This window comes from Varroa jacobsoni, unplaced genomic scaffold, assembly GCF_002532875.2.
Source record: "Varroa jacobsoni isolate VJ856 unplaced genomic scaffold, vjacob_1.0 scaffold_858, whole genome shotgun sequence".
In the NCBI taxonomy this organism is placed as follows: Eukaryota; Metazoa; Arthropoda; class Arachnida; order Mesostigmata; family Varroidae; genus Varroa; species Varroa jacobsoni.
The window spans coordinates 446,033-472,380 of record NW_019213760.1 but is presented as its reverse complement, the minus strand read 5'-3'; the positions used below and the strand labels follow the sequence as shown (position 1 = coordinate 472,380).

The following is a 26,348-nucleotide window of genomic DNA, read 5'->3' as shown; positions in this document are numbered from 1 at the left end:
GGTTCGGAACCGGAGAGCACAACCTTTGCCGAAAAACAGATAAGCCCAAAGGCGACCCAGCTGTTAGTAAACTAGGTCTGGCGTTTCTTTATAATGATTGTGTCCGCTTGAGATTTTGAAAGTTCAATGTTACGACAGTCATAGATACTCTAACGTTAAAAGGATATCGAACGGTGTCTCAAACAGACAAATGATTTCTCAGATATTTTTAAACCGCAACTAAACACCTATATTCGCGATCATGGGTTAATATTTATCAAGGCTACACATTCTATGGTCTTAGAATACTTGTGGCGCTATACTATTTCTGGAATTATCTAGCTACCCCTAGTAGCCTCGAACGCTTCTCTTTAGTTCAAAAAAGCCTGTTCACATGTTCTCCGCGGTCCCGTACACATCCTGAATATCACAGTTTCCCTTACCACTAGCCCTGAAAACATGAAAGCTCTAAAAATTCCAACGTTTGCCTCCTAACCCCTCAAGTAAGACTTACCTCGTTTCTGTCCGTACGTCGTTTTGTCCAAATTACATTGACGACGACAATGCTAACACTCGTTCCCGGACCGGCGGCGCAAGCCTAAGGCTCCAAAAATAACAAGTAATGTTTGCGTCATTAAGAGGACCTGTGCAATAACAATTTTGGTAATAGTAGTTGCAGTAGCAGCTGGCGGTTTACGTTTGCACAATCACTAATGGGTGTTCTCTTCTCCGTAACCTAAATCCCCTAAGTCGAGGAAGCTCAAAAAAATAGATATTCCATCCATCCATCCATCCATTAGCCTTACCACTACTGGAAGGACAACACCTACACAACATGCTTGTTATGCATCGTTTATTTTGCTTCGTTGATCGTGTTTCGTTGAGTCGATCGTTTTATTTATACGTGAACAAGTTTAACGTATGTATGCACTGCCACGTCGTATCTTTCTACTATAACTAGTGGCCACCCCAATTTACTGCTATGATGGCTTGTTGCATGCTTTTTCACTGCTTTTTACGTATTCGCACAGTTACGACGTCGAAGAAACGTGACTGCTTTCGCCTGCTTGTTCGTAGTATCGAAATTTTATTTTCCTTTTAAATGAGCGATTTAAACAGTATAGCGAACAACGGCACACTATTCACTGATCACTCTTATGATGCCAGTGGAGGTACGAAGCGGCTGAACAGCAATTACCGAGTGGCAGCCCCGTATATACAGCTTTCCTTTTTTTAGGGGGATAGGCAGGGGGTTACTGATTTCTGATCCTATTTGAACTGTCGGCTGTATCGAGAACTATTAAAGACTTTCATGCTTATTAAAGCTTTCATGCTTACAAATCGTTATATTTTTATATGAGAAACTTTTACTATGGGCGCATGGATTGAATTTCTTTTTTGCTCATCGAGCCAATAGCAAGCTCGTTTTAGCGAATTATATTGATTTAGAGGTAAACTGATAGACATACAATGCCCTCGCAATTCCTACGATTTATCGTTTTAGAGATAATGTTATGGACTCAGTAAAGGTGAGACTGCAACCAGCTTTTGCATTGTTTGGCTATCTCTTTGCCGGTTCTTATTTGTTAGCCTTCATGTTTCTTATCGCGTGGAGAGTCGCAAAAAGAGTCCCTATGAGGCCCCTTAGACGACTCGTAATGAAGTAGGGTAAGAACCGCGCCGAATAACGGGCGAGGATTACCCAGGCAAGTATAGGGTATAGAGGTTGTGCCCTCTGATAGCAAAGTAAATACCTAATACGTAAGGTAATGAATGTCTTTTAATACATGTATCTTGGCTATTTCTAAATCTCACAAAATTTCAGTTGATTGTGCAATCGCCAATAGATATTTCACTTCAACATACGGTCTTCAACATTTCAACAACGGAGCAGACGCGTACGGGTTGTTAAGAAAGTCTGTCGAGAACCGACTCTCACAACCAGGCCTAACTGAAAGCGATCAGCTCAATTTAAACCGTCAGAACAAAGCAAAACGAAAATTGCCTAAGCATCATGTCCGGAGCTATTCACAAAACCTTGAAAACAAAATCAGTACAGCATTTCCCAACGAAGGTATACGTTTTTTTTTTTCTAAAATATGAAAACTCATTCGCGTAGAATGGCAGGTCTTCTGTATAAATAAACGATGATTATGTTCCTACAAGTTGTCAACGTTACGTTAAAGACACATGTTTTTTTATGTTTTACGTTTAGTACTTGTGCTGTTAAGGCATTACTTCAGACGGCTAGCACGAAACAAAATGTGTCTACGCTCAGATTCGAACCTAGGCCACCACATGTCACTAACTTTAGTAAACAGCTACGTTACCCGTTACGCAAACACGATTGCTGGTAAAATACATCAGTTGCCGCAATCGCGCCAGTAGCTTGCTCACTCGCTATTCGACCAGCAGCAGATTTCAAATTTCGCGCGGTCAACCCACAATAATGTGCAGTAGATGCGGGCGAAAGAATAAAATTATTGATTCATATATTAGTTGTTCTCTAAAATGGAAGAACATGAAAATTATGAATATTTGAAGCTTTTTAATGGAACAATGTGCTACAAGTAATAAGAACAAAAAAAGATAAGAATGACGAAGGTTCCGTCTAATTATATCAAAGCAGGAGCAAAGCGCGCAGTATTGCGCTGTACAACAAAATTTTACGAAGTCTCATGCTAAGAGAAAACAAGTTTAGTAAGATGCTATTTATTCAAAGGTTAATCTAAGAAAATCAGAACGGTATCTAATATAGGTTGATATAATTTTAAGTTAAACTTTGATAAAAAAAGAAAACTGCATTTAAGTGCACGTACAATAAACAAAGTATTACCTTCACATCGGTGTCCGTTCATCCCTGTCTTATATTGTTTGTCATATATATGATCTGAAAACGTGTGCTTGCAGAAATTTTCATCTGAAAGCCTGCTATAATGTTTCATTTTCATAGTAGGCTACGAGTAAAACATCCTTTTTGGAGGGAAGATGGTGGGCCGAGTTGTGCTGGTCACCACGAGAGATAAGTTCACGGTTGATTCCAATCAGGCAAATACTGACTGCAGCTGCCTTTATATTGGGTCTAGTGTCCCCGATCGTTCACAAGACTTACGGACCAGATTTGAAAACTCCAACGGGGCACAACATGAAGATAACCAAGGCTGCTCAGGCGTAATCGCTATGGGGTTCACGAACACCATAAAAGCATCTCGGAAAATTCTTCTTTGTTTGAACGTGTTGTAATGCACTCGCTTTAGGAATATCTTTTCAACCAAAATGCTCAAATCGGACTCGTCAAAAAAGCAGGCAACGTTGTTTATTTATTTTTGTCATGTCACTACTTACATTTTATAAACCAGAAAAAAATGTCCTCCTAATGCCCTTATTACCAGACATTCTAAGCCTATTTAAGCCTGCACTCGATCGACAAGAAAAAACCTATTATACACGCGTTACCGGTTTTCATGATAGTGTAGATGGTAATGTGTTTGCATGCTAAACTTAGAAACAAGTAGTGGCCTCAATTTGAAACTGAGCATACATATGCTCCGTTTTGTGCTGGAAGTTAGCCGTCTGCAGTAATGTTTAACGGCTTGAGTGCCAAACGTAAAACAAGAAAACAGGATGTCTCTTACTGGCTTAAACTGCAAGCTTTCGATGTAATTCCTAACGGCTATGTAACTACAACATACATATTTAAGGTGTTAAATGAAGCGAATACTGCCGTTGATTTGCCTCTTTTTTTACCGACACAGTTAGTGAAGACTGCGGTAAGTACAAGCCAGCGAAATTCAAAATCTGCTACTGGCCGAGTAACGAGCAAGTCGTCTGCATCTGGTTGACGTTCTTGTGATTGCTTAGTGGGCAGCGCATTTGCCTGATAATCTTAGGGATACATTGTGATTTAGGTTCGGATCCTACCAGAAGTTCGTGTTGTGCTGGAAGCCAGTCGTCTGATGGAATGCTAAACGGTGATGCCGGACGTAAAAACCCGAAACGTAGAGGAATTAACTTAACCTTGTTCTACTGACTGCCTCTTAAATTTGCTGTCTCCCGTTTACTCTGTCCCCCCCCCCCTAACCCTGTTCTCATAATCAATCCTAGAGTTTAGCTATGATAGAGATATAAATGAATGACCGAGTCTGTGCAGTAAGCAATCTGCTTTTCCCTGCTGTATTTGTTGTCGGTAGGTGACGTGCAGAGAAATTCTTCTAATTCTCGAGTGTCTGGAGGAGTATGGAGCTTTCACGCCGAGACTCCGAACGAAGAATCTACTGCCCCTGGGCCGTCATTTGACAATTCTACTGCGTCAATTGTTACAGCAGTAATCGGCCGTACTGCGTTTCTACCTTGCACCGTCCGAAATCTCGGCGACAGAACCGTATGTATCCGGAGAGACGATTAATGTACTGAGCTCCTACTGAATTTATAATCAGTTTTATATTATTGCTCTGTCAAGCCTGATTGCAATTAGTGTTAGTGAGTTAGGGATAAACAAATTATTTAGGTGGACAAGATCTTAGGTAGGAACATCTCTTGAGGTGTCGGATGTAGCGTTCCATAGCGCATAGTTGCAGGCTTTCACAATTGTGCAGGCTACAGATAAGCGTGACCTTTATTTATTAAAGGTGTCTACGTTTGATGATAAACAACATCCGCGAGCAAGAACTGTCCTTCTGTCTTATCCCTTATTACCGTATAATTCAGTTTCCTAATGGAAATTTCTGCAGGTATCTTGGATCCGACGAGCGGACCTAAGCGTGCTTAGTGTGGGTCGTGATCGGTATATTCAGGACCGACGGTTTCAGGTAGGTCCTCAAACTGCTGCAATACATAGATAATATGTTGCAACATGTACTTATTTGAGCTTTATTAAAATTTCCATATTCAATTTGTTATCATATATAGCATAATATTCCGACTCAACAATACATAAACAACTGCTTACTTTTGTTAGAAAAAAAACACTTAATTAAGCGCTCACATTTTCCATTCATAAAAATATATTATACATTGAATTTATTTCTGATAATATACGGCTCTGCATTTGGCGTCAGCACCAGTTCCGTTCATGTCTTTACGTTAACAGGTTATGGCATCAGCCACTGGATTGCCCCTATCTTCGTGGGCCCTACAACTTGCTTATCCGAGTCCAGGCGACTCCGGCGTCTACGAATGTCAGCTGGGCTCGGTGCCAAAAATTAGCAGGCATGTCACATTGCGCGTCATCGGTAAATATTTATTCTTTAATAGAATTCGTACTTCAGGAAAAGCGAAAGAATCAGCTTTTTTGCACAGCAGCTGGTGACACTTTCGCCGCAGATGACGATTGTATAGACACGAAGGAATGCTAGAACGCTCTGACGATAAGATCTAAAGGGTATATAAGGTACATCAGCTGTAATTCGAACAAAGGAGATGCGGGTTTTCTAATATTTTTTCAGCAGTTTCAACAAATATTTCCATCAATGTTAAGATGAATCTTGCTATGGTGGCTTTGCAACTTGATTGAGCAGTGGCCAGCCTCAGGGAAAACTACCGGGTAACTATTTTCTAAACTTAGTTCCTCGGAAAAGGTACTGAGTGTTTAGATGACAGTATACTGCGTACGTTGACTATTTCCTTAACGAAAGACTAAATCTTTAGAAGTTAACCGGTACCTTTGTCCATATAAATAGCTATGAATGCATTCACGCTAACATTTCCGATGAATGTTTTATTTTTACTATTTACGCCGCAACGCAACGGCAAATTTTCTTTGACGACGTCTCGTTCTTTTACATCTACTGGAGGTTCTTGCTCGCTTATACCCTAATTTTCTCATCGCTTGTCATCATCGACACTGATTTGTACTGTGTTTACGCGCACACAATTTTATAAGGCGATGTTGCTGCAGTGCTCGCTGGTCGCTAATTACATTTAGTAGCTCTAGCCATATGGCCATATAGATAAATACATAATACGGGGTAGCTCTCGTGTGTGTCTTCGCCTGAAAATATCGCTGCACCTTCCTTAGTAGTGCAGTCATATGGGTAAGTGGCTGGCATCGACAGCACCGGTAGTTATTACCACTGTCACGGTTAGGGTGGGACAATGACCGCACGTTGAAATGAAGGGCATCTCGATGTAAGCCGCAGAATCCGGTATTTATATCACATATAGTTAGGGAAGTAAGCGGAATTCGGGCAAACAAATAGAGGAGTTCAAGGAGCTGAGGAACAGTAACAATATTACAGGAGCATTTTGAGGGTTGGTACATCTCATTCCATCCTAACTCAGTCTCTTGTATAAATGCAAACAGAGCCACCCTTGGACTATACAGAAGGGAGCAAGGCAAGAAAGATATATATATATATTTCTTGCTTTCTCACTCCATATATGTATAAGCAAAGATGACTTGGGAGCCAGGGTTGCTGACCACAGGTAATCGAACTGAAATAAATGCATCGTCTTGTTTTTGCTTCATGTATTGATACGAGCAACGAAAACATCGACAAAGGATATTACGGGCGACAATATTCTTGTGCATTACATACTATAATACATAGTATGCGAAAGCGTGAGTAGTGGACGACACCATTGCATCATGCTTGTGAGGTGGGCCAGGCAGACCAAACCGGTAAACGAAGTGTCAAGGTTTTCGTTTTCTTTTGTAGTTGCCAATGGATGGGGATGTTGTGGCCAAAGAACGAGACAGAAAGAATAGGGGACGTCATGTGTCTGTCTCCGCTATCTGTGTGTGTGTGTGTGTGTGATGATGAAGCTTAAGCGCAACTCTGTGGGTAAAGCTACTGCTCGGCAAACAGGGAATCTGCGCATTTTCTTGTAATGCGTGCAGGAAATGTGGGGTTTAACGGGTGAGGGGCTGCCCGACCCCTCAGACAGGCCGCCATTATTCTGTCTGCTAAGTGAAATGGGCCAGCTGCCACTGCTGCCAAATCGAATAGAGCTTTAACAATACGAATAATCAGAAGGATAAAAGGAATAACATAGCAAATTTCGTTACCATAGAATACCACGAGTCGCCAAATCCAACTAGGCGGCTAAAGTGGTCCTCTGAGATCAGGAGGCAGCGACTTGTGTAAATGGACAGCCCTGTGCACTGGTTATTAGGTCGAGCGCAATACTAATGAATATATCTATGTCATTTTCTCAAATTAAAATGCCAAACCTACAGCTTTTGAACGTTTTGCTATCTAACAACGATTTTTTGGTCAACAAAAAATGCACTGAGCACTTTGTACAGCTGTAGTTATTATAGCTTAAAAATACTCAATCCTATTTCAACGTCGATTAGTGGACGTAGTGTTTAAGTCCTTCGGGCTTCTAGAGTGGGAGGTTACACTTGAAACGGATGTCAATTAGATTGTAAGCCAACTTTAATTCGTTCTTTCTGATGCCCAGTACTAGATATTCCATCGAGATTCTAATTTTCTACAATTTTCTTACAATGCCGTGCTGTAGCGGAATACCTTTCTGATATACCGACTAGAGAGCAATCGCCCGCTGTTACTAGCCCGGATTCTAACATCCGTTAATGCGATCGGTTCTTCACAGTTTTTTAAGTCTGCATATTACCTTACCATCTGTCGATCAAGCAAGATTTTTCAACAGAATAAGCTATTGCGCAACAGCTATTTATACTAAGTCCTGTATTATCACGCAGCTAATGTCAGATTCCATGATACGATTATCGGTAACGCTCTCGTTTTCATGAAGCCTAGCGACAAAAGTTCGGGTTAAATGTGCACTCTGCTCAGACGTGTGCCACTCTGTTTAGCACAGGTGCTTTTATAGAGGACTGCTACCAAGTAAATATATGTATCAAGGCTGGCTTATGAACCAAGCGTAATTAAATGGACAACATAGGGCAGAGGAAGCGGCATTTTACTTAGAAGTACGTTAATATTATGGACTATAGCATTATGACTAGTATCATATCGAGTATTGCACGCAAGATAACCATGAAGAACATCTATAGCTTTCCAATATTTTCAACAATACATGAGGAGGATGAAATAATTTTACATTAGTTTCTAGAGATAGTGACCAGTTATTGTATGCAACAAATACTAATGTTAACGTATATTTTTTACATAGGGAAATTATTTTTACAGCTTAATGTTTCTAGAAAAACAATACTAGAACACGCTCGAAAGCGACCTACCAGCATCTCAGTCGTAAACTGCGATGATGTATAAATAAAATCGTACAAACTATAGCTACTAAATGCCTTTTGTTTACGCATTCACGTATGCTAGCTCGGACAGCTCGTATTTGGGGCGGTCCTCAGCTTTACGTGAACAGCGGAAGTGGAGTAAACCTGACTTGTCAGCTCACCGGGGTAGCTGAACCCTCGAGACAACAAATAGGAGTCGCGGATACCCATACTCAATACCAGGTGCACAATACATGAAAAGAGATTGACATTCAAAGTTTTAGTACAAATATGGATTGTCTTCGAATTGTATTTAGTATTTGCTTTAGTATCGGTAATTTCTTTCCTATATTTTTCGTGTGTTAGCTTAAAGTATCTGTTTCGCTAGATATTTACGCATTTCGTTTTTAACCTAGAAATAAGGTCGCGATTGATCTCTTACCTCTTTTCTTTAAGCTATGCAGATATTTAACTCCATACGCGGCTTATTAAAATGTGTTCAAATGAACTAAAACGTCTATTTCTTTAATTGGTGTATTGGTGAAATTAAATGTAGGCGCTTTACGCATCTTCATGGTCCAATAGGACAACTGTTCAGGATGGAGGAGTTCCTGGCTTGGAACCTTCAGTGAAGGCTTCAGTATCCACCAGAAAAAACGGGGCGATACTCCGGAACGCCAACTCTGTTGGTCGTGAAGAGACAGCATCTCATGTGTTTTGGTGGGTTGCATAAAGGTCAAATAAATTTTAACAGTGTGTTGTTCATATCATGTACGTACTACTACATGCGCATGACTCAGCCGATTCGCACTAGCGATTCCCTGCTCCTGACTCAGCACCCAGGTTCCGCCTTCAGCGTAATCGAAGTTTTGTAAATGTGAAATACACTAAATCATATAGTTTATAAAACTTGAATAAGTTTCTTTCATATTTATTTTAGGTACCACAACGGAGAAGTTGTCAATTACGAACATATGAAGATAAAGGTGGGTCTTAATTGATTTTGTATATCAGATACAAGCATCTAATTTCTACGAGTAATAAATGATAAATGTATTGCATAAAAAGAAGTGCATTTTGATGAAAGCATGTTTATTGTAGCGATATAAAAAATCTCTTTATTCATATGTCTGACCTGGTAGCACGCGTCCACGTATCGACTTGATAGGTCACATTCCGTATTGAAATCGAGTTTATACGATGGTTCAAGTACGGTGATCGATCACTTTAAGTGTTACTGTATATATTAAATTATTACTACTATTTATACATATCTATATAACAAACTACGGAACACTTCTGTGTGAAATAACGAGGCTCTATTCAACCGGCTTCCCATACATATTTCTGTGCGTATTCGAATTGTGCGACCTTATGTACCTTCATTATGCATATATGAAGCATATTACCTAATTGGTGAGAACAAGGTAAAAAATAACTTTTTTTTTTTTATTCTACTAGTGTGTTTAAGCTCGTTGTTACGCGTGTATATTACGCTACGGCGAAAGTGGCGCCGTCATCGTCGAGTACTGTCACCAATCAAGACGCCATCCTACCTCGTCTACCTATCGTATGATGTCAATGCTCTATATACAACACAGACCGAACCGCTTATCTCCAATGTCATTTTGTTCTATCGCAGGGCGACTCATCCAGGGGTATTGATGGGGCTAGAGGTCTCGTCGATAATGGTAACACCACGTACGCTAAACAAGACCCAGTAGTGATGATGTCTGTCCTCCGGATCCGCCACGCAAGGGCGTCTCACTCGGGAAACTATAGCTGCGCGCCATCGGACGCGTTACCCGCACATATCACCCTGCATGTTCTGCATGGTATGCACTTGTCAGACATTTTTTCGATTACTTTTAGTCGCTTTATTGGCTAGTACGCTTTGTACTGCTCCTAAATGGAATTAATTTTTCTAATGATCAGTTTATTGAATAGCGTTGCTGGAGACGCTGTTGTTGCCGGCATGAGTGTGCACTACATACAGGTATAGTTATGTTGTTCGCTGTAATTTGTCGGTTGCTATAGATGTGTTGTAGATGAAGGGGAAAAGGCTCGCAATAGAAAAGAACGCAGATCCTTAGTTAGAACAAAAATACGTTCATATTAGGAAAAGATGAAAAAACAATAGTAAAAGCAGTAACTGTCCCAAGCCAGCTTCCTTTCCTGTTTCCTGTATATTAGAAAAAGTTCCGTGTGCGTGATGGCACACAAGGCCCGTTACGAGAAACTAATATAAAAATGTAGTACTGATTTGAAAACCCAATAGAACAAAAAATAAAAGATTATACGAAAATGGTTTACGACAATATCCCTAAAAACGATGTATTATCAGGATAAGATTACTGCGAGAATCAGAGTGTACGGACGAGTTATTTTATTTATACAATAGAACGCATAAAATCGATATCTTGAATTTTTATATAGCTTTCATGTTGGACGACAGAAAAATCTTAACTTCATAAAACATACACAGCGTTAGGTAATAATAATTTCCGTTTATTAACACGGGTTGTGTACTACATGTCGTTGGCGGAACCTAGAGCAATGAACCCTGGTCTCGTTGAACAGTACAGGGTATAGTGTTTTCTTCCATTGTTTTACAGTGATTAAATTCATATGGGGGTTTCGTAGAGTCCAGGAAACAATGTCAACACTTTCTGCCGATATTGGCATTCCAAGTGCCTAATGTCATTCTAGACAGTATATAGTGATACCTAGATTAAGTTTTCCCATCGGGAAGTATTTATTTACACTGTGAAGTACACAAAAACCATACAGCTTCTCGAATTCGATACGGATGTGTATCTTACTAGGCATTTTTCTCAACGTTTTTTCTTATCATCACCGCACTAATTGCTGATGCAAGGTCTTAATAGCGCGCCAGTATTTACGCTCTTCTATGTAGTGGTATCTTCTCCAAATTCCCGGCAGCTTCGGCCGCTAGTATTGCAACTTAGAAATGTATTATATGCGTTTACCAGATAGGATCTTTTAGCCGAAATCACAAATGCATCCCCAGAACTCAGGATAAAGCGAATACTTGTCAGCCCAGCAACTGTTAGCTTATTGCTGAAACGAGAAGGAAATCGATCCGGTAGCGCCGTTTGCCACTCTGTCGAAATTCACATCATGCGGAAAGAGACTACACAAGATATTTTCGTGAATAAAGTCTGCTGTAAATATATATATATAAAAAAATATTATCAGCTGCCGGGTTAAAATATGTCATTGGTGCAAAAGGAAGTTCTTACTTTTTCGAAGTGCTAGACGGCTAGTTATGAAACTTTTTTGTAAACCATTGATCCACTCTTATTTAGTTTATTTAACCACTTTATTTAACGGGAAGTTCTGCCTCGTTGAAGTACTGTTGAGACTAGCTTAGAGACATATTGGTGACGTTAACTGAATACATAAGAATGGACGACGTATTGGATTTAAATTATGCGCTTTGTTATTATTGTTATTGAAACACTATCACTTCTTCTCTGGAAGATTCTTCGCTGAAAAAGTACTTAGAAGAAATGATTTCGTAACTTCTAAATCTATAATACAAAGGAGCTCTGCTGGACTACTATTATTATAATTATTACCAACTTGTTTAACCGATTTCTGTCTTGCAGGCGAACACCCCCCGGCAGCTATGCAGGATCCTCAGCCATCAGGAGCCACGAAGCTTATTACAGCGATCACTGGCCCTCACAGGTCGCCCTCCCTCTGGTGGAGCTGGCAACGGCCGCTCGTAGGATTTGCCTCTCTTGCTCATGTTGTACTCGTTTTGTACGCTGCATCAGTTGTGACTCCGCTATGATGTTGCGCTTATCCATAAATATGGCATTGCCATCGACTCGGGTCACCAGGAATATCTGCCCATCGTTGCAATTCTGCGACAGCTTGGTTGCTGGTCATCCTCAACCATCAAAGTCATCTTTCATCTTCATCCGTCTTAACGATCAGCCACACTTTTGGTAGCGCGTATTGGCACACCCATCATCGACGCTATTTTGCAACGTGCGGCAGTATGTATAGGATAGATAAATCAACTTAAAAATGAAATGACAGTGCACATAGGAAAACCGTCACTCACCCAAATTTCCTCATAACGAAAACATCACCTTCAATCCTGTTTTGGAGTTAGGGTAAGGAATACTTTTCCACTTAATAAATAAATAATAAAACAGTTTTTCATTTAATAGATTCACTTACGCCTGATTGTTTTTCATCTAATGAGGATATCTAAAACTTCTGTAAAAATGGAAGTTAAGCTTATGCAACCCCATCCAAAAAAGTTCACACTTGTTCGCTCGTTCGACATTTAAAGTTAATAGCCAATCCCAAGTGACTAAGTTTCAAATATAACTGGATTCTTTCCAGGTGTTCAATCCACTAGCCGAATGTCAAACATTTGGTACACAACAATGACGGAAACTGAACGGCTTGATTTCCAATATACATATACAGGTGATATAGAGTAATTGTCGAAATTTTACTTGCTCGATACCCAAACAGTATATATACCTATGCAGTTTAAATACACGACTTGGGTAACGCGCGGTTGTACGAATGAAATTTCATGGGAAAATCGAATTTAATGGTGCGTCTGCATTGGCAACTACAACACTTCCTTAGATAAAGAATAAAGCATGTAGAGATGGACTGTCATAATACTCCGATGATACTACGATTGCAGAGTTCCAGTACAATGCCATAACGGTAATTTAGAAAAATCTGCAAACGATTGCACTTATTTAACACGTTGTGAAAAAGAGATATCGATTGTTTGCCGGAGGTTGACCTGGTACAAGATACGATGGCACTGAAGGCTTGTATATAAAAACAGCAAAAGGAATGAAGTCATGCTATTGCGTAACTACGTACATGTGTAAATATGACATTTGCTAGCAAACCATCCGTTATACTAGAACTAAATACCAGGAAAATATTCATTTAACACCACCATGATGGACATGATGATAAGTAAAGGATAATAAAGACTCATTAACATATGCTGCCCACGTGCGATATTTTTGTTTTCATTGTCTTTAGCTGATAGGCGACTTTGTTTTCCAGCTCTCAATTTTGCGCAAAAACGGGAACATTGTTCTCCAGGCCCACTTCAGTGAAGCTCGTTACCGAATTCACTCGAAACTTAACAGTAGGCCACACCGGTATTGCCACACAAATGGGTCTGCAAGGTAATTGATCGCTCCTAACATGTTTATTTACTAATTTCATCATTAAGTGAAATCTACATCAGGCCAGAAACAAATACCAGCAGATCTGTGCTGCAATTAACTTTAGGATTTAAGGCCTAGGAGTGGCTCCGGACGGACCATTTTACTAGGAGTAGCCAAGATTTCCTACTAAGCATAGGAGATATATTCATATGGAAAGATACATCTGTGGAAATAGTTGGATACTTAGGAAATAAGTATCCAACTATTTCCACAGATGTATTTTTTTACTGGTGATACTGGTGAATATATTTCCGTCGGCGTAAAGCTTCATTTTGTTATAATTTACATAATTTTATAGAATCTTTTATCAATCTATGTAAAAATCAATTAAATGAAACGAACAAGGAGTCTCAGCAAACTACACTTCTCTCAATATATACAGAGCAATATTTATTATATTCATTATTTAATGCCATTGTCGTTTCTGTTTTTATTCTTACTACTTATTGTTATTATTAATCATCAATATTATAATTTTTCGTTCATATCAAACTAACACAACGCGAACTAGTTCTTGCCTTACCTTTTTCATTCTGCCCAATAATTTTCTAATAGAGCGAATACAATTGTAGCAGTTCTTTGTTCACAATTAGCTACGAGCTGCTCTTTCGGCCGCGTTGCCTTTCACTGACGTACACTTGATTTAGCATAAACAATATGAGTTCATCTTCATTTTCATTTGCGTGCCACTCTGTGAACCACCCTTTTTTTATCTTAGGAAAAGTTTTTGCCTGGAGGGCTTTGATCGGTCCATTACAGCCGACAAATTAACCTTTACAAGCAAACAAAATAAACCATTCAAAATCTTTACCATATGACGCACTTCCATATATATATATATATATATATGTATATATATATGTACTCGAACCTCCAAGCCACTTTTTTTTAGCTAACGAAAACTTCCAAAAACAACAGGACATGCCCATGCCGTAGCTGTTGTTTATATTTTGTTAGATAATCCTTTCGCGTCCTAGTTTCAATTCAAGTTTTGTGAATAGTTTCGATGTCTCTTCTTCAATCAAGATTTGTCTATGGCGAAAACAGAAAAGCCAGAGAGGAGTAGAATTAAAATGTTCCCCAAGGGACTCCAAGTTCGTCTATTTCGCTATTTCATTTTCTAATTTAGGCGTCGGTTCTTTCAGACCGCTATTTTCAAACTATAGTTTGTATACAGCAAAACCATCGAAAGAATTTCTGTGCTGCCAAAGAAATATTTAGAAAGGGTCTACCAGCTTCATCAAGGTGGACAGATGGACGCGAAATCTTATTGGGATTTCGCAAGCTTCACAGGGACGTATGACTCCCGTTTTGATGACAGCGCATTGTTTCGAATCGTGCATTGATAACGGTTAATGACAGTATTGATGCTATGGCTAAGTCCCTTTTAAAAGAGGAAGAGAGAAACGTCTGTAGAAAATTAAACATGTTGATGAGATTACATACCCAGCGTGCTGCTGGTTCGGGTCAGCGGTTGTTGATGTTGTTGCTTCGGATGATGAACCCAGAACTACCCCTAATTCCCCACCACCCGCTGCTTTTAGCCTATCCGCTACCTTCTCTTGACCCTAGCTGTACAGCTCTTTAGTCACAGGCATCATTAATTAGGCGACACAGGCCGCACCCCACTAAGCATGGTTTCCGAGAGATCAAGTTAATTTGCTTGCCCCACGTCGTAAGAAACGCACGTCTAAGAGGAGGCTGTCTGCTCATGGCCACCTGTACATAAACATCGACAGACCCACTTATTTCACCATCAGGAAGCGCTTGTAAGCGGGCATTTGCATCCGGAGCTCTTCCAAAGAAAGATCCTTTTCAGGGTGAACAATTTTCGTGCCCTCGGCCGAGACAACCACTCCAACAGGTGCATTTTGCCACGACCTTAGTTCGGCAGACGCTGATACCGTGACTTGTGCCTGGAATCGCAAACAACTCGGTTATTCTAATCGAGATAAAAAGACGCACATCATGATTTGTATGGCCTCCAGAACTAAATTATATCGTGTACCTGTGGAACCTGCTCTTTGGCGTCGCCTACTTGAGGCCGAGCAGCTGGTATCGGCGGTGCAGAGACTACAGCAGGGCTAGAAGCGGCGGACGCCGTTCCGCTCTAAAACAAAAAAAAAACGTAATTAAAATTGCGCGAAAATCTTTCAATATAAAGGTGCAATATTAGCGGGCGCCGTAGTTATACCTTGTATATTAAACATACCTTGTTAATTATTGGACATCTTGTACCTTGGTGCCACATATAAATTTTTTTCACGTAAAACACGAGTGTAAAACCAGAAAAATACCAATTCAAACGCAGTAAACGTTTCTGATGGAAGCTACAAATGTAAGAGATACGACGAAATACACAAATAAATATAATAGTCGTTGGACTTACTAGGCTAGTAGCAGCTGCCGCAGACGCAGCATTGGCTTGTTGTTGTTGTTGCTGCTGTTGTTGCTGCTGCTGCTGTTGCTGCTGCTGCTGTTGTTGAAGACTCTGTGCAGCAGGGAACAATGGTCTTGCCGGTACCGCCGGGGGTACGGCAGCCATCATGCTGCCACCAAGCGCTGCTAATCCACCGGGATGAGGACCGAACGGTGGATGCATTCCCGGAGGGAGCGCACCTGTCATTCCTGGTGGCATCATAGGAAAGCCGAGGGGCAGAGGAAAGCCTGGGGGCATTCCATACGGCGGAGGCATCGCCCCTGGCATCCCAGGTGGTGGCGGCGGTGTGCCAAAAGGGGGCACCCCCATCGCTGCTAACTGCGGATGGTGGGGATGTGGCGGTATTCCGGCAACATTTGTTGGGTGTGTTGGTAGGCCGGCTCCTGCCGGAGGCTGAGCAGCCTGAGGTACTGGAGGTGCCGGTGGGACTGGAGGCGGTGAATCATCATCTTCACGGCCACCTCCTACGCCTCCATTAGAAGAACCCGCGTCCCGCTGAAACACGATCCCAGTTCAAGAAATGGCGCTACTTTAGCTAAAACTTCCGCCGCGGGCCTCAATTAGTTGTTAATAGTCGCTCGGTGCAAGGGGCAACCGAAAGACAAAGGCAAATGCAGACAAAGCCACAAGTTGTTCGATCCACAAGTCTATTACTTACCTTCAAATTGCCCCCACTCTCTTTTTACACACAATACAGCCATTTGGTTGTCAAAGTTCAACAAAGAAATGTGAGCACGCATTTATTTGGGAACACACGAACTTCCGTCAGACGTTACGAGTTAGTAAACGTAACGTATTCACATAGGAATGTAAACAAGTGTCCTATATACTAGCCTGGTGAAGTTTTGCGGAACGAAGTATCGATCCTGATCAACAATGCCATTATTTTCTTTCGAAAACACAAATGTTGGGAGTTCCTTTTTAGGACAGATGTCCATTAAAAACTAATAATATCGCTATTGTACCAATATTTCTCAATATGAATGTGTTTGTATGTGTCGTGTGTAAATTCCTCATTGCGCGTCCCGTTCGTGATACCGCGATATCTCGCGATCATCACGATATGGTCTCAAAGAAGCGCTCAATAAGCGACATCAAGAGACAAGCAAGTAATAGCTTAATAACTGCAGTTAGAATAAATTCTACTACTTAAGCGTGAGTGATTTGTAGCTATATCTAACTTTTTTCATTTATCACAGGCCAATCCCCGGGAAGTCTCTCAAACAAATGATACAGTCGAGGACAAAGCTCATTCTACTAGGCATGGGCTATGAGTGAAATCGAAATAGCAACAATATATTCCATTCGCTTTTCAACTGTTATCTGTCTTCTTTTCAAATTCATCTTCAGCTCAATGTCATCGATAATACCGGACACAATTTGTGATAGTTTACTAACTCCTTCGTTTCCTTCATTGAGTCCGCGACTTTGTTATTATGGTCAATCAATGCCCAAGTGAGTCGACTTCGTCATCGCCAAGAGATCTCTTGTGTAGTTCATGTTGACACATCCCTTTCTCAATAGAAGAACGCTACTCACCTGCTACAAAATAGTGACCACAGTGACAGACCGATGGCTGTGTTCTTCATCAGTTATGACTGCTGCAGCCATCGGTGCGCAGATTCGACCACAGTAGCAGCCGAGCCCTTCACAGCCGGAGTTCACATTGCTCCCATACGGAAAGTGTTTGTATATCGCAAAAAAACAGCCCTACTACAAACCCGACGGTTCAGGGCACAAATAATCATAGTCATCACATATCCTGCTACTTAATTATACACCAATACCGATTCATAAAGATTCCACTTACTTTGTTATCCTTTCACCTAGTTATTGCATTCATACTCGTCTAGATAGAAATTAGGCACACGCTGCGCCCATTTACTTGCAACGGAGTAGATGCATACACAGTGAGCAGTGCAGAACGTTTCGATTGATTGTCTCTACGATTCTCATTGAAGAACAAAGGAATATATTGAATTCGAGACAAGAAATTGCGAATGTTCAAGTGCATCACCAACCCAGAACATCAATAATGGAACAGAGGTCCACTCAAAGAGAACAGCGAAAAATTGGAATGACAAAGAAAAAATAGTATTAAGTAAATACTATTCCTTCCAATGAGAAAACCTTAATTCGAACATGAGTACTAAACGTTTTGTACATGGCATTTGCCACCTCGTATCTGTTTAAAAAATAAAGCTTTTGTCTCGATTTGTCACTTTGAGTGGGTTACTCCGATAGGTAAAAAAGGCAGCACTGAGGCGCCCGTAAGGAGTAAATAGGAGTGGTTCTAAAGCTTCCGAAAGCCGCTTGGCAAACAAATCCTAACCTCATCTTGAAACCTACCTACCGTCCCGTTTCGCCTTACCTTTGGCGTGTTTTAGGTTGGTCTGTCTGACAGGTAATATGACATGAGCAAAATACACGGCAATACGCCACTGCAGTGACAAGATTCGTTGTTATATTTATATCACGCATATAAAATAAAAGAGAGAATTTGATAGAGGCCGTAGCTGCTAGCGAATAAATATATGCTTGTAGGATTTAACAACAAAATAACAAAAGTGCCTAGCATGTGATCATTTATTGCACTACAATACGCTTTGAAGGACGTCTTTCAAAATAAAGTACGCTCGCCCATAGCATGAAACTCTACGCCATAGAATTATAAGTGATCATGCTAAAGACTTACCCAAAACCTCGTTTCCAAAGAACGACTTTTTTTAGTATAGTTCAGTTTGTTATACGCAATGGCAATGATTGTTGCTTGTTGCATTTTGACGTTTACTGTCCTTTCTAGTGATACTACCACGCATGATGCCGATTAGTATGTTGCAAGCAAAGCGCCGTGAAGTTTCAAATGTAACACTGGTTTCTGATTTGCATACGATAAAGTTGAAAGCCTTCACTTTTTCTGTTGACTTAAGGTTTTACATCTTATTTTCAAAAGGTGACCCTAGTTCATGATACATATTTTTTAATTTTACTTTAATATTTCAGCTTTAGCCTCTTCAAAATCTGGTCTACCACCTGCTAATCATGATTATGCTATGAAAAACATTTACCTGTAAGCCACTTTGCTTGAAACATTAATCCACACATTCACAAACGCGAAGGATGAGAAAGTCAGCGGCGAAATCTATAGCGATAATGTCAGGCATGAAAAATAGTTTTAAGGCATCGGGATGCTTCTGTACAGTTTTTCTTTAGATGTTTTTTCCTCCGATTTTTGTCTTTTTTTACTACTTCGGGTGATGAAACTTACTTGGGAGAGGCGGGGAAGAAGTGAGATCGAGTGGTCTGCTGAGCAGTTGTTGTGAAACAGTAGTTGTGTGTAACGCGGACTTTCTATCGAAAAAAAAACCGTACAAAGCAGAGCATTTCCTACCTGATGTAATCTCCTGTTTAATCCTTCGACCGCAAAAAGGAGTCGCTTTCGCCCTCCAATCGATTCCAAACAATCTGGAGGAATAATCGTAAGGAATAATAATCGAGAACGAGTGGTCGTGTGCGTAATAGGTTCATAGTCATAAGTACACTGTATTATGAGCGACTACAGAGAGCTAACAACTGCAACAGTTACGACACCAAAAAACGAACAGAGTATATAGATAAGAGATATGTATAATACATCTATTTTCGTGTTATTGTTAAGAAACAAACAACACCAGTCACCATGTTCTATTTGGTAGATGGAACCCATACAGGAGTGTTTTACTGGGGGAGAAAAATGCTTTCGAATTAACCGGGAAAACCGATACAGCAGAAATAAATCTGCCTTCCGGGTCTTTGCGGGGCCCTATTTTATAAAAGGACCAAATGAACCACTGCCAATACAACACATCGTATTCCCTTCACTAGACACCGTATGAACAATAACTATTCTTTCTTTTTCTTCACAAACAGGATTTAGGGGGGAATCATGGATAGCAAACGCCACGTCATATAGACACCTAGAGTTAGAATTATAATGGACTTCCAGAAAATAGTTTTAGGTAATAATACATGTTATATTCGCTTCAAAAATGTCAACCTCATAAGTTTAATTAAGGTGTCGAAAACTTTACTTGATGACAGCACGTAACGAAAACGTAGCAAATTAAAAAAAGTTTATCAATCATTCCATAAAAGGATGCCAATTGGCGTAGGAAATCGTCTGAAACCTCCAGAAAACCCTTTCTACATAGTTACATTTGTTTAGCTATACATCACATAGTTCAATTACTATACGATAGGTAGGTAAAGGCGAAGATCAACCCACCGAACACGATGGATACGTGAAGCTTTGGTGTACCCGAGCACTGGCCACCGTCGTGATACGCAACCTTCGCCCTGCGACCTGCTGTATGTTATCTCTAAAGTACTGTACTTACCTGGTGCTCTTTGATATCCTCCGGTGGAATGCCTTCCATTCCGTAGATTTCGATGTCGACAGAATTGCGGTTTGGCAAAGCGTTTGGCACCTTGTCTAGAGTCTCTTTGTGGACCTGAACAATGAACAGATTTGATTAGCAATTCAATTAAGAATAAGACTGGTCCTATTAAATACTGGTCGACTCAAAGAACGCAGAGCAGCTCGGCAGGCAATCAGAAAGCACAATTTGAAAATTGCAGCAGAGCGTCTTGCTCATGCGATGTTAGAACAAAGGAAAAAATGGGAATACGCATCAAATATCCTTTACGGCCTCTGCTTCGCGTCGGATAAGTGCGCTTTTACATTTGACAAAATATGGCAAGAGAAATAAACATTTGTTTTTAATTTCCGTATATATTTTGTCCATGAATGTTTTGCTTTGTCTTCTTACCTGCATGCAATGTATAGCAAGCCCCGGTCCGGTGAAAAGTTTCTTATGGCAGACATGACACTTGAAGTGCTTTGCTTTCTGGTGCTGAATAAGGATTTTTTCATCATCAAATTCCCGGTTGCAGTACCTAGGTAAATAGGAAACAACCGACATCAAACACAGAATTTTTATCTTCGGTAAATTATAGGTTGAAACACCGACATATGATAGCAGTGCGAGACATTTTTCTGTTGTACTTTTTTTTTGTATTTGCTTAATTGTGAATAAAACTGAAAATACTGTTGTATTATCCGTGTTTTATATGAAGCATCGACTCTGTGGAGAGACAAAAGTTTTGCCGGTATGTTCAATCGCTTTGCTTACAAATGCCAGTTTTCGTATCTGATCAAAGACAGCACAGGCCCGTTGATAAAAAAAATTCACGGTGTCTACGCTTAGCCTCTAAAAATAATTATTCCATTTCGCATATACTTATGTAAGATTACTCCATTAGATCCACATGAATGATCTCATCAATAGAACAATAACTCTATTTTCATTGTGTTTAATATCTGTCGTAAGTCAACAAAGAACCGAAGCTTCTCAGATTTGTTGCAGTTTTCTTCAACTTTATTGCCACTTGTATCCGTTGATTTAGTTTTATTTGAGGTCTGCTTTCTTAATTATGAAATGTCATTCTTTTTTCTGTCCTTCTGTAAGCTGTTCTTACGACATGCCAATTTTCTAAATTAAAAATTCGCAATGAAACCTTACGGAGATGTAATACGCTCACAAACATGCAGTTCCACCTAATTATATCACAATCTGAATAGGGTACACAATAAATACATGCACATGCTATTGCGATCGACTATTGTATAATCGAGTATACCTCAACTGGTGGAACGGAGATCGTACGTCTTTTAGCAAAACGATGCACCGGCCCGTACAAGTCGGGTGTGAGACTACGAATATATTCTGGGAGGACCACATTTGGCAGTCGAACAGCCCTGATTTGAACCCGTCTGATCAAGTGTTGCTTAAACTCCCGACATGATAGTATTAACCCACTCACTCGCATTATAAAGAGCGCTATCGCACTATGGGCAGTCAGAACCTGACTTAAAGATCGTAGTGAACGATGTTTATACTGAATCAACCGTGTTCCTTAAATGCGTAAAATGTTCCTTAAATCTGTATCTAGATACAATCTTAAAACGAAGCATATAAAAAGTCCATATACACATGTCGTACGTTTATATACAGATAATCTCAAAAACCGATTCATGTAACTATTTAACCCGATTTATATAAGACAAGGATATATTGTTCACATAACATGTATATATGTACACATTGTAGCGATATAGAGTTAAGACAAGAACCTTCACCCATTACATACATATCGTATTTTTGTGTTTTCTACTATCACAGACAATGCTCGTGTCCAACACACAGTTCGATTCGAATAGTTTGTACAAGCAAGTACATTTTTATGCATGGTAGCGATGGAAATGCGTTTAAAATTTACAGGAAAGCTACGTTCATCATTTGATTTAGTCCAAATGTTTTTACGATTGTATTCGTATGATTTCGATAGCTTTATTTTTCTAGGTGACCACCGAATGCCCCAACCCCAATGAGACAACTCATTAGCGAGGCGCTTGATGCTCATCCATCAAGGAGAAGAGCCCGCTTCTGTTGTAAAAGATTGTTTACGCACCGGTGATCCGGATGGCGGAAGCTTGAACGTTCCGTAACTATATTTTTGTTCAGTTCCTTGCAGAAGTTTACGCCATTTAATATATACGTAGGTATACACATTTTGCCTATACTTCAGCTTTATCAGTCTCTGATATTGACTGTCGTATTTAGTCCAAAGAAACTACATTGTGGCTGTCAGTAAACATGCGAACTAACCGATAAAAGTAACAGCATTAGACGCGAAACAAGATCATGCTAGCACAATACAGACTCGGCAATGTTTCAAGTCGGTCTTTGTCAAATACTGACCTCTTTGCACAAACCATCAACAGTCTCATTGTTGGCAAACGGTAAACCCTCTATCCTCGTTTCCGTACTTACCAACACCAGGGTTTTGACGGCTTCTTCTTCTTGCGGCCCATTACCTCGGATCTGTTCTGATAGGGCGTACGAGACGCTCACACCAACACTGAGACCTTCACCGCAAGCTTGCACTTGCTGAAAACCCACCAACACAATTGTGTCTGATACAGCTATAGGAACGATGATAGTAATGATCACTAGTATTTTATGCTACGCCGTCGGAATGGAGGCTAGCACAGTGCCGCAGAAGCGGTAGGGTATCAGCAGCACGTAGCGCTCTCGAGCGGACGCGATATCTGCCTCGCCTTGCTTTACTACTCAAAATGCAAGCAAGCAGAAGGCGCTCAAACGAAAACCCAAGAGAGCTGGGCAACCTGGCAAGATGGCGCTTTGATGAATGCGGCCATCTTGGGTTGAGCCGTGCGCAGCCCGCCAAATTTCCAAGAAAGTCAACAGCATACTCAAATGTGGACTATTATTCATTTGAGCCCTTATAAAAAACATGAGCTACCTTTGATAAGGCAAATGTTGCTTTCTGTAAATATGAGAAACGATCTCAATCGACATCAACTAAGGTCCAAGCAATGCAAATAGTTAACTCTCGATAGAAGTAAGGTCCCACTACCGGCTCGAAAACATCGACTTGATGTCCATCAAATTTAGGGCCTCAAATGGCACCGCGTATCACTGCTTGCACATCGCGGCTTTACATATGTGCCAAAGCTACTGTTCTGTGGTGGTACAAGCCGTGAAAGAAGCCGCACATTCTACTTTGTGATTATTGGTTGAACCGTGTGATTCCACTATCCATAAGACTTCTCAGGGTTATCCTCTCCAAAGCTTGTAAGCTTGGCAGGGAAAGCTAAGATTAAGAGACGGATAATGTTACTGAATACGACTGCGCTCTTTTACACAATACATGTTGTAAAATGTAATTGATACTGATGGTAAATTAGCTGGCAGCGGTGTAATTTATGAAGAGGGAGGTGAATCTGTTTTTGTTGTTTTCTTGCTTTTCGCTTACAAGTCAATTTCGAAATCTTTATGCACAGCTTCGAAGCTACCGTCAACCTTTGGGATGCATTTACGTTTATACATAAAAAAAACTGTGCAACGAGAACTAGGGAACAGATTCCGACAGTAAAAGAAAGGTCTTTTATAAAGAACTTCATGGTTACGCGAAAGGCCTCTAACATTAAAATTAGTTTGGTGAGTTCCAGCTATCGTGTGATGGCGCCTTGTATTTAACCCTGGCGCTCTCCTATAGTGGTCAAAGGACCAAATGCACAGTGTTTGAATCCATACAAAATACACAATAACAAAAGTGCACCAGTAATTTCACTACTGGAGAGAATCTTAATTAAATTTTTCTCGATTGATCCCAGAGGATACTTGAAAAAGTGAAATTTGGTTGCCAACATATGAGCAGCCATGCTTGTACTTCCGCGAATAGCAGTACAATGCCCTCGGACGTTCTCAAGATCCATTCTACAACGAATGGCCCGTAGCCTTTATAGGGACGCTGGCAGCGCTAGAAATCGAAAGGACCCAGGTTTTGTTTGTGAAAGTGAAAAAGATTCTAAGCGATCCTCCTTTGTGGAGAAGATCAACCGACAGAAAGGTGACTATCTGGGAAGACTTCGCGCTGAGATCGATAAGTATAGCGGCAAACGGAAAAAGCAGCTTGCACCGCCCGAAACAGACATTCTGATCGTCGGTGGAGGCATTATTGGATCGAGCATCGCATATTGGATAAAAAAACGAGCACCAGCTACATATCATGTCACCGTAGTAGAAAAAGACCCGACGTATCAACGGTGCGCGACTACCCGAAGCGCTGGCGGAGTTCGGCAGCAGTTCTCGTTTAAAGAGAATTGCCAAATGGCAATGTTCGGAGCGGAATTTCTGCGCGATTATAGGCATTACCTCGGCGAGGACGCACCTGATCCCCAGTTCAACCCAGAGGGTTATCTGTTTATCGCAGATACTGATGAGAGAGCTATGCAGATGGAGCAGAATGCCAGGACGCAACGAGAGTGCGGGGCGCGTATCGAATTGATGTCGCAGGAAACATTGAAGAAACGGTTTCCATTTATTAATAATGAAGACGTAAAGCTGGCATCGTATGGCCTACAGAACGAGGGCTGGTTTAATCCGTATGCACTGTTACAAGGACTCAAGCAGTACAACCTTCGGCATCAGGTACGATCTACTTCACATAATGTAACTATTTGCACATTTGTCTATCACGCTGCACATTTCAATGAACCAGTTGGCATTTGGTCATTCTTAGAAATTTTGAATTAGCGTAAACTATGAAATATTGGTACTAAGTTGACCATTGTTTCAGAAATGTTTTCAGCAACCGTATTTTATTCGCGGGTATTACGTACAAAATATATAAGTCTAAACTAACTTAAGCTAATCCTTTTTCAATCCAGACGGCAGTAATGTCCGATGATGATTATTATCTCTAGCCGACGCCTACACTGATTTTTAACGTAGCCTTATATACTAAGATCCTTCTTTATGAAATTATGGCTTGATTTTACATATTTCTGTTTATTTTATCCAGCGTAAAATAAATAGTCTAGTTTTATGATATATTTTTGAAATGCTTGGCAATAGATGCAAAGTTCAGTGTTATGATAAGGTACTATCATTGTTTCTTATTCGCACTAAATTTTATATCTAACACGTTTAGAATTGCTTTGATATACAATAATTGTTGCAAGGAAATTATCATTTAATTATGAAACATTAAATTAGTCAACAAACAGAAAAAAAAAATTAGTTTGTCACTATTTTCTATGACTTTTATTTTCAGACGGGTTACATCAATGCCGAAGTTGTTGACTTCCGTTTTCGTACGATACATGACTGCGTGGGACCTGAAGTGTATGAGCCCACAAACCATGTAATCCTTAAGGATTCGAACGGTGAACTTCACGAGGTACCAATTAAACAGCAAGATTATCTAACTGGAGTAATAGAACATATCTACAGCCACTAACGAAATCCCGAACAGGGGTATTCCTCCTCTCAAAAAAGGACTTGTCTGTTTGACAAAGATGTCGGATTAGAAAGGACCGTAGGATGCATAAAAGCTTAACTTTGCGCAGTTTTTAGTAATGCTATCTTCTGACACATGGAAATGAACTGACATCCATTTTTCTGTAACTCCCAAAATGATAAAGCTGTTAAACGTATTGATAGCGTTTCCTTAATGTTTACTGTAACCTATTCGCTTTCTCTTTTTTCAGATGATATTTAGTATTATAATATTAGCCGGAGGATCCCAAACGGCAGAACTTTGTCGCTTGCTTCGTATTGGTACAGGAACAGGTATCAGAGGGGTACCCATTCCCATTGAACCCCGCAAAGGAGCCATATATACTTTCCATGCGCCGGAAGCGCCTATCGTCGGCTTTCCATTCCTTGTCGACCCGACTAGTACGCATCAAAAAGTCACTTCTTTTTTATATTAAATAAATTGTTTTTCTTTTTATTTATCATTCAACTTAATTGATTAAAAAACCGACCTAAGCACGCAAATTTGATATATTGGACGCATGCCCGATCGGGGGTTGTTTTGATTGTTTGGCAAGGCTTTTAGCTCTAACTGATGTTGTGATTCCTATAGGAACGTACTGTCGGCGAGAAGGTTTGGG

At 40.4% G+C, this 26,348-nt stretch overlaps 3 protein-coding genes and 1 long non-coding RNA gene across 8 annotated transcripts in view; 2 read left to right on the top strand and 2 right to left on the bottom strand.

Annotated features, from left to right (window-relative positions):
- LOC111264431 (uncharacterized) overlaps window positions 1-1,744 on the bottom strand; it is a 70,199-nt gene extending 68,455 nt beyond the window's left edge. The window contains exon 1 of the long non-coding RNA XR_002682858.2: window positions 494-1,744. This is a non-coding gene — a long non-coding RNA (uncharacterized LOC111264431). The remainder of the gene's footprint in view (window positions 1-493) is intronic.
- LOC111264429 (neuronal growth regulator 1) overlaps window positions 1-13,165 on the top strand; it is a 37,898-nt gene extending 24,733 nt beyond the window's left edge. Inside the window, exons 2-11 of one of the 5 annotated variants that reach the window (XR_015312690.1) lie at window positions 1,805-2,053; window positions 4,170-4,360; window positions 4,710-4,787; window positions 5,069-5,210; window positions 8,241-8,380; window positions 8,694-8,857; window positions 9,078-9,123; window positions 9,780-9,972; window positions 11,770-12,165; window positions 12,521-13,165. Coding sequence is in view for 2 of the 5 variants with exons in the window: in XM_086970081.1 (XP_086826207.1) it covers window positions 1,805-2,053; window positions 4,170-4,360; window positions 4,710-4,787; window positions 5,069-5,210; window positions 8,241-8,380; window positions 8,694-8,857; window positions 9,078-9,123; window positions 9,780-9,972; window positions 11,770-11,957 (1,391 nt within the window). In the remaining 3 variants the exon portion in view is untranslated. Of the gene's footprint in view, window positions 1-1,804; window positions 2,054-4,169; window positions 4,361-4,709; window positions 4,788-5,068; window positions 5,211-8,240; window positions 8,381-8,693; window positions 8,858-9,077; window positions 9,124-9,598; window positions 9,973-11,769 lie in introns of those variants that run through there. The other 4 variants (XR_015312689.1, XR_015312691.1, XM_086970081.1 and 1 more) reach the window with 4 other exon arrangements.
- Window positions 13,166-13,742: 577 nt separating this feature from the next.
- Window positions 13,743-23,069, bottom strand: LOC111264430 (uncharacterized). The gene is made up of 6 exons (XM_022840346.2): window positions 22,696-23,069; window positions 20,632-20,758; window positions 20,200-20,313; window positions 15,773-16,318; window positions 15,392-15,493; window positions 13,743-15,299 (listed from the first exon to the last, which is right to left on the bottom strand). The coding sequence occupies exons 1-6, from the start codon at window positions 22,734-22,736 to the stop codon at window positions 15,129-15,131; spliced, it is 1,101 nt and encodes a 366-aa protein (XP_022696081.1). The 5' UTR covers window positions 22,737-23,069; the 3' UTR covers window positions 13,743-15,128.
- Window positions 23,070-23,298: 229 nt separating this feature from the next.
- On the top strand, window positions 23,299-26,348 carry LOC111264424 (FAD-dependent oxidoreductase domain-containing protein 1; the record flags this gene model as incomplete). The annotated part of the gene is given in 5 exon segments (XM_022840316.2): window positions 23,299-23,520; window positions 24,063-24,879; window positions 25,505-25,630; window positions 25,941-26,130; window positions 26,321-26,348. Coding segments are annotated over 4 exon segments (1,115 nt in total), but the record flags the coding sequence as incomplete, so codon positions are not given.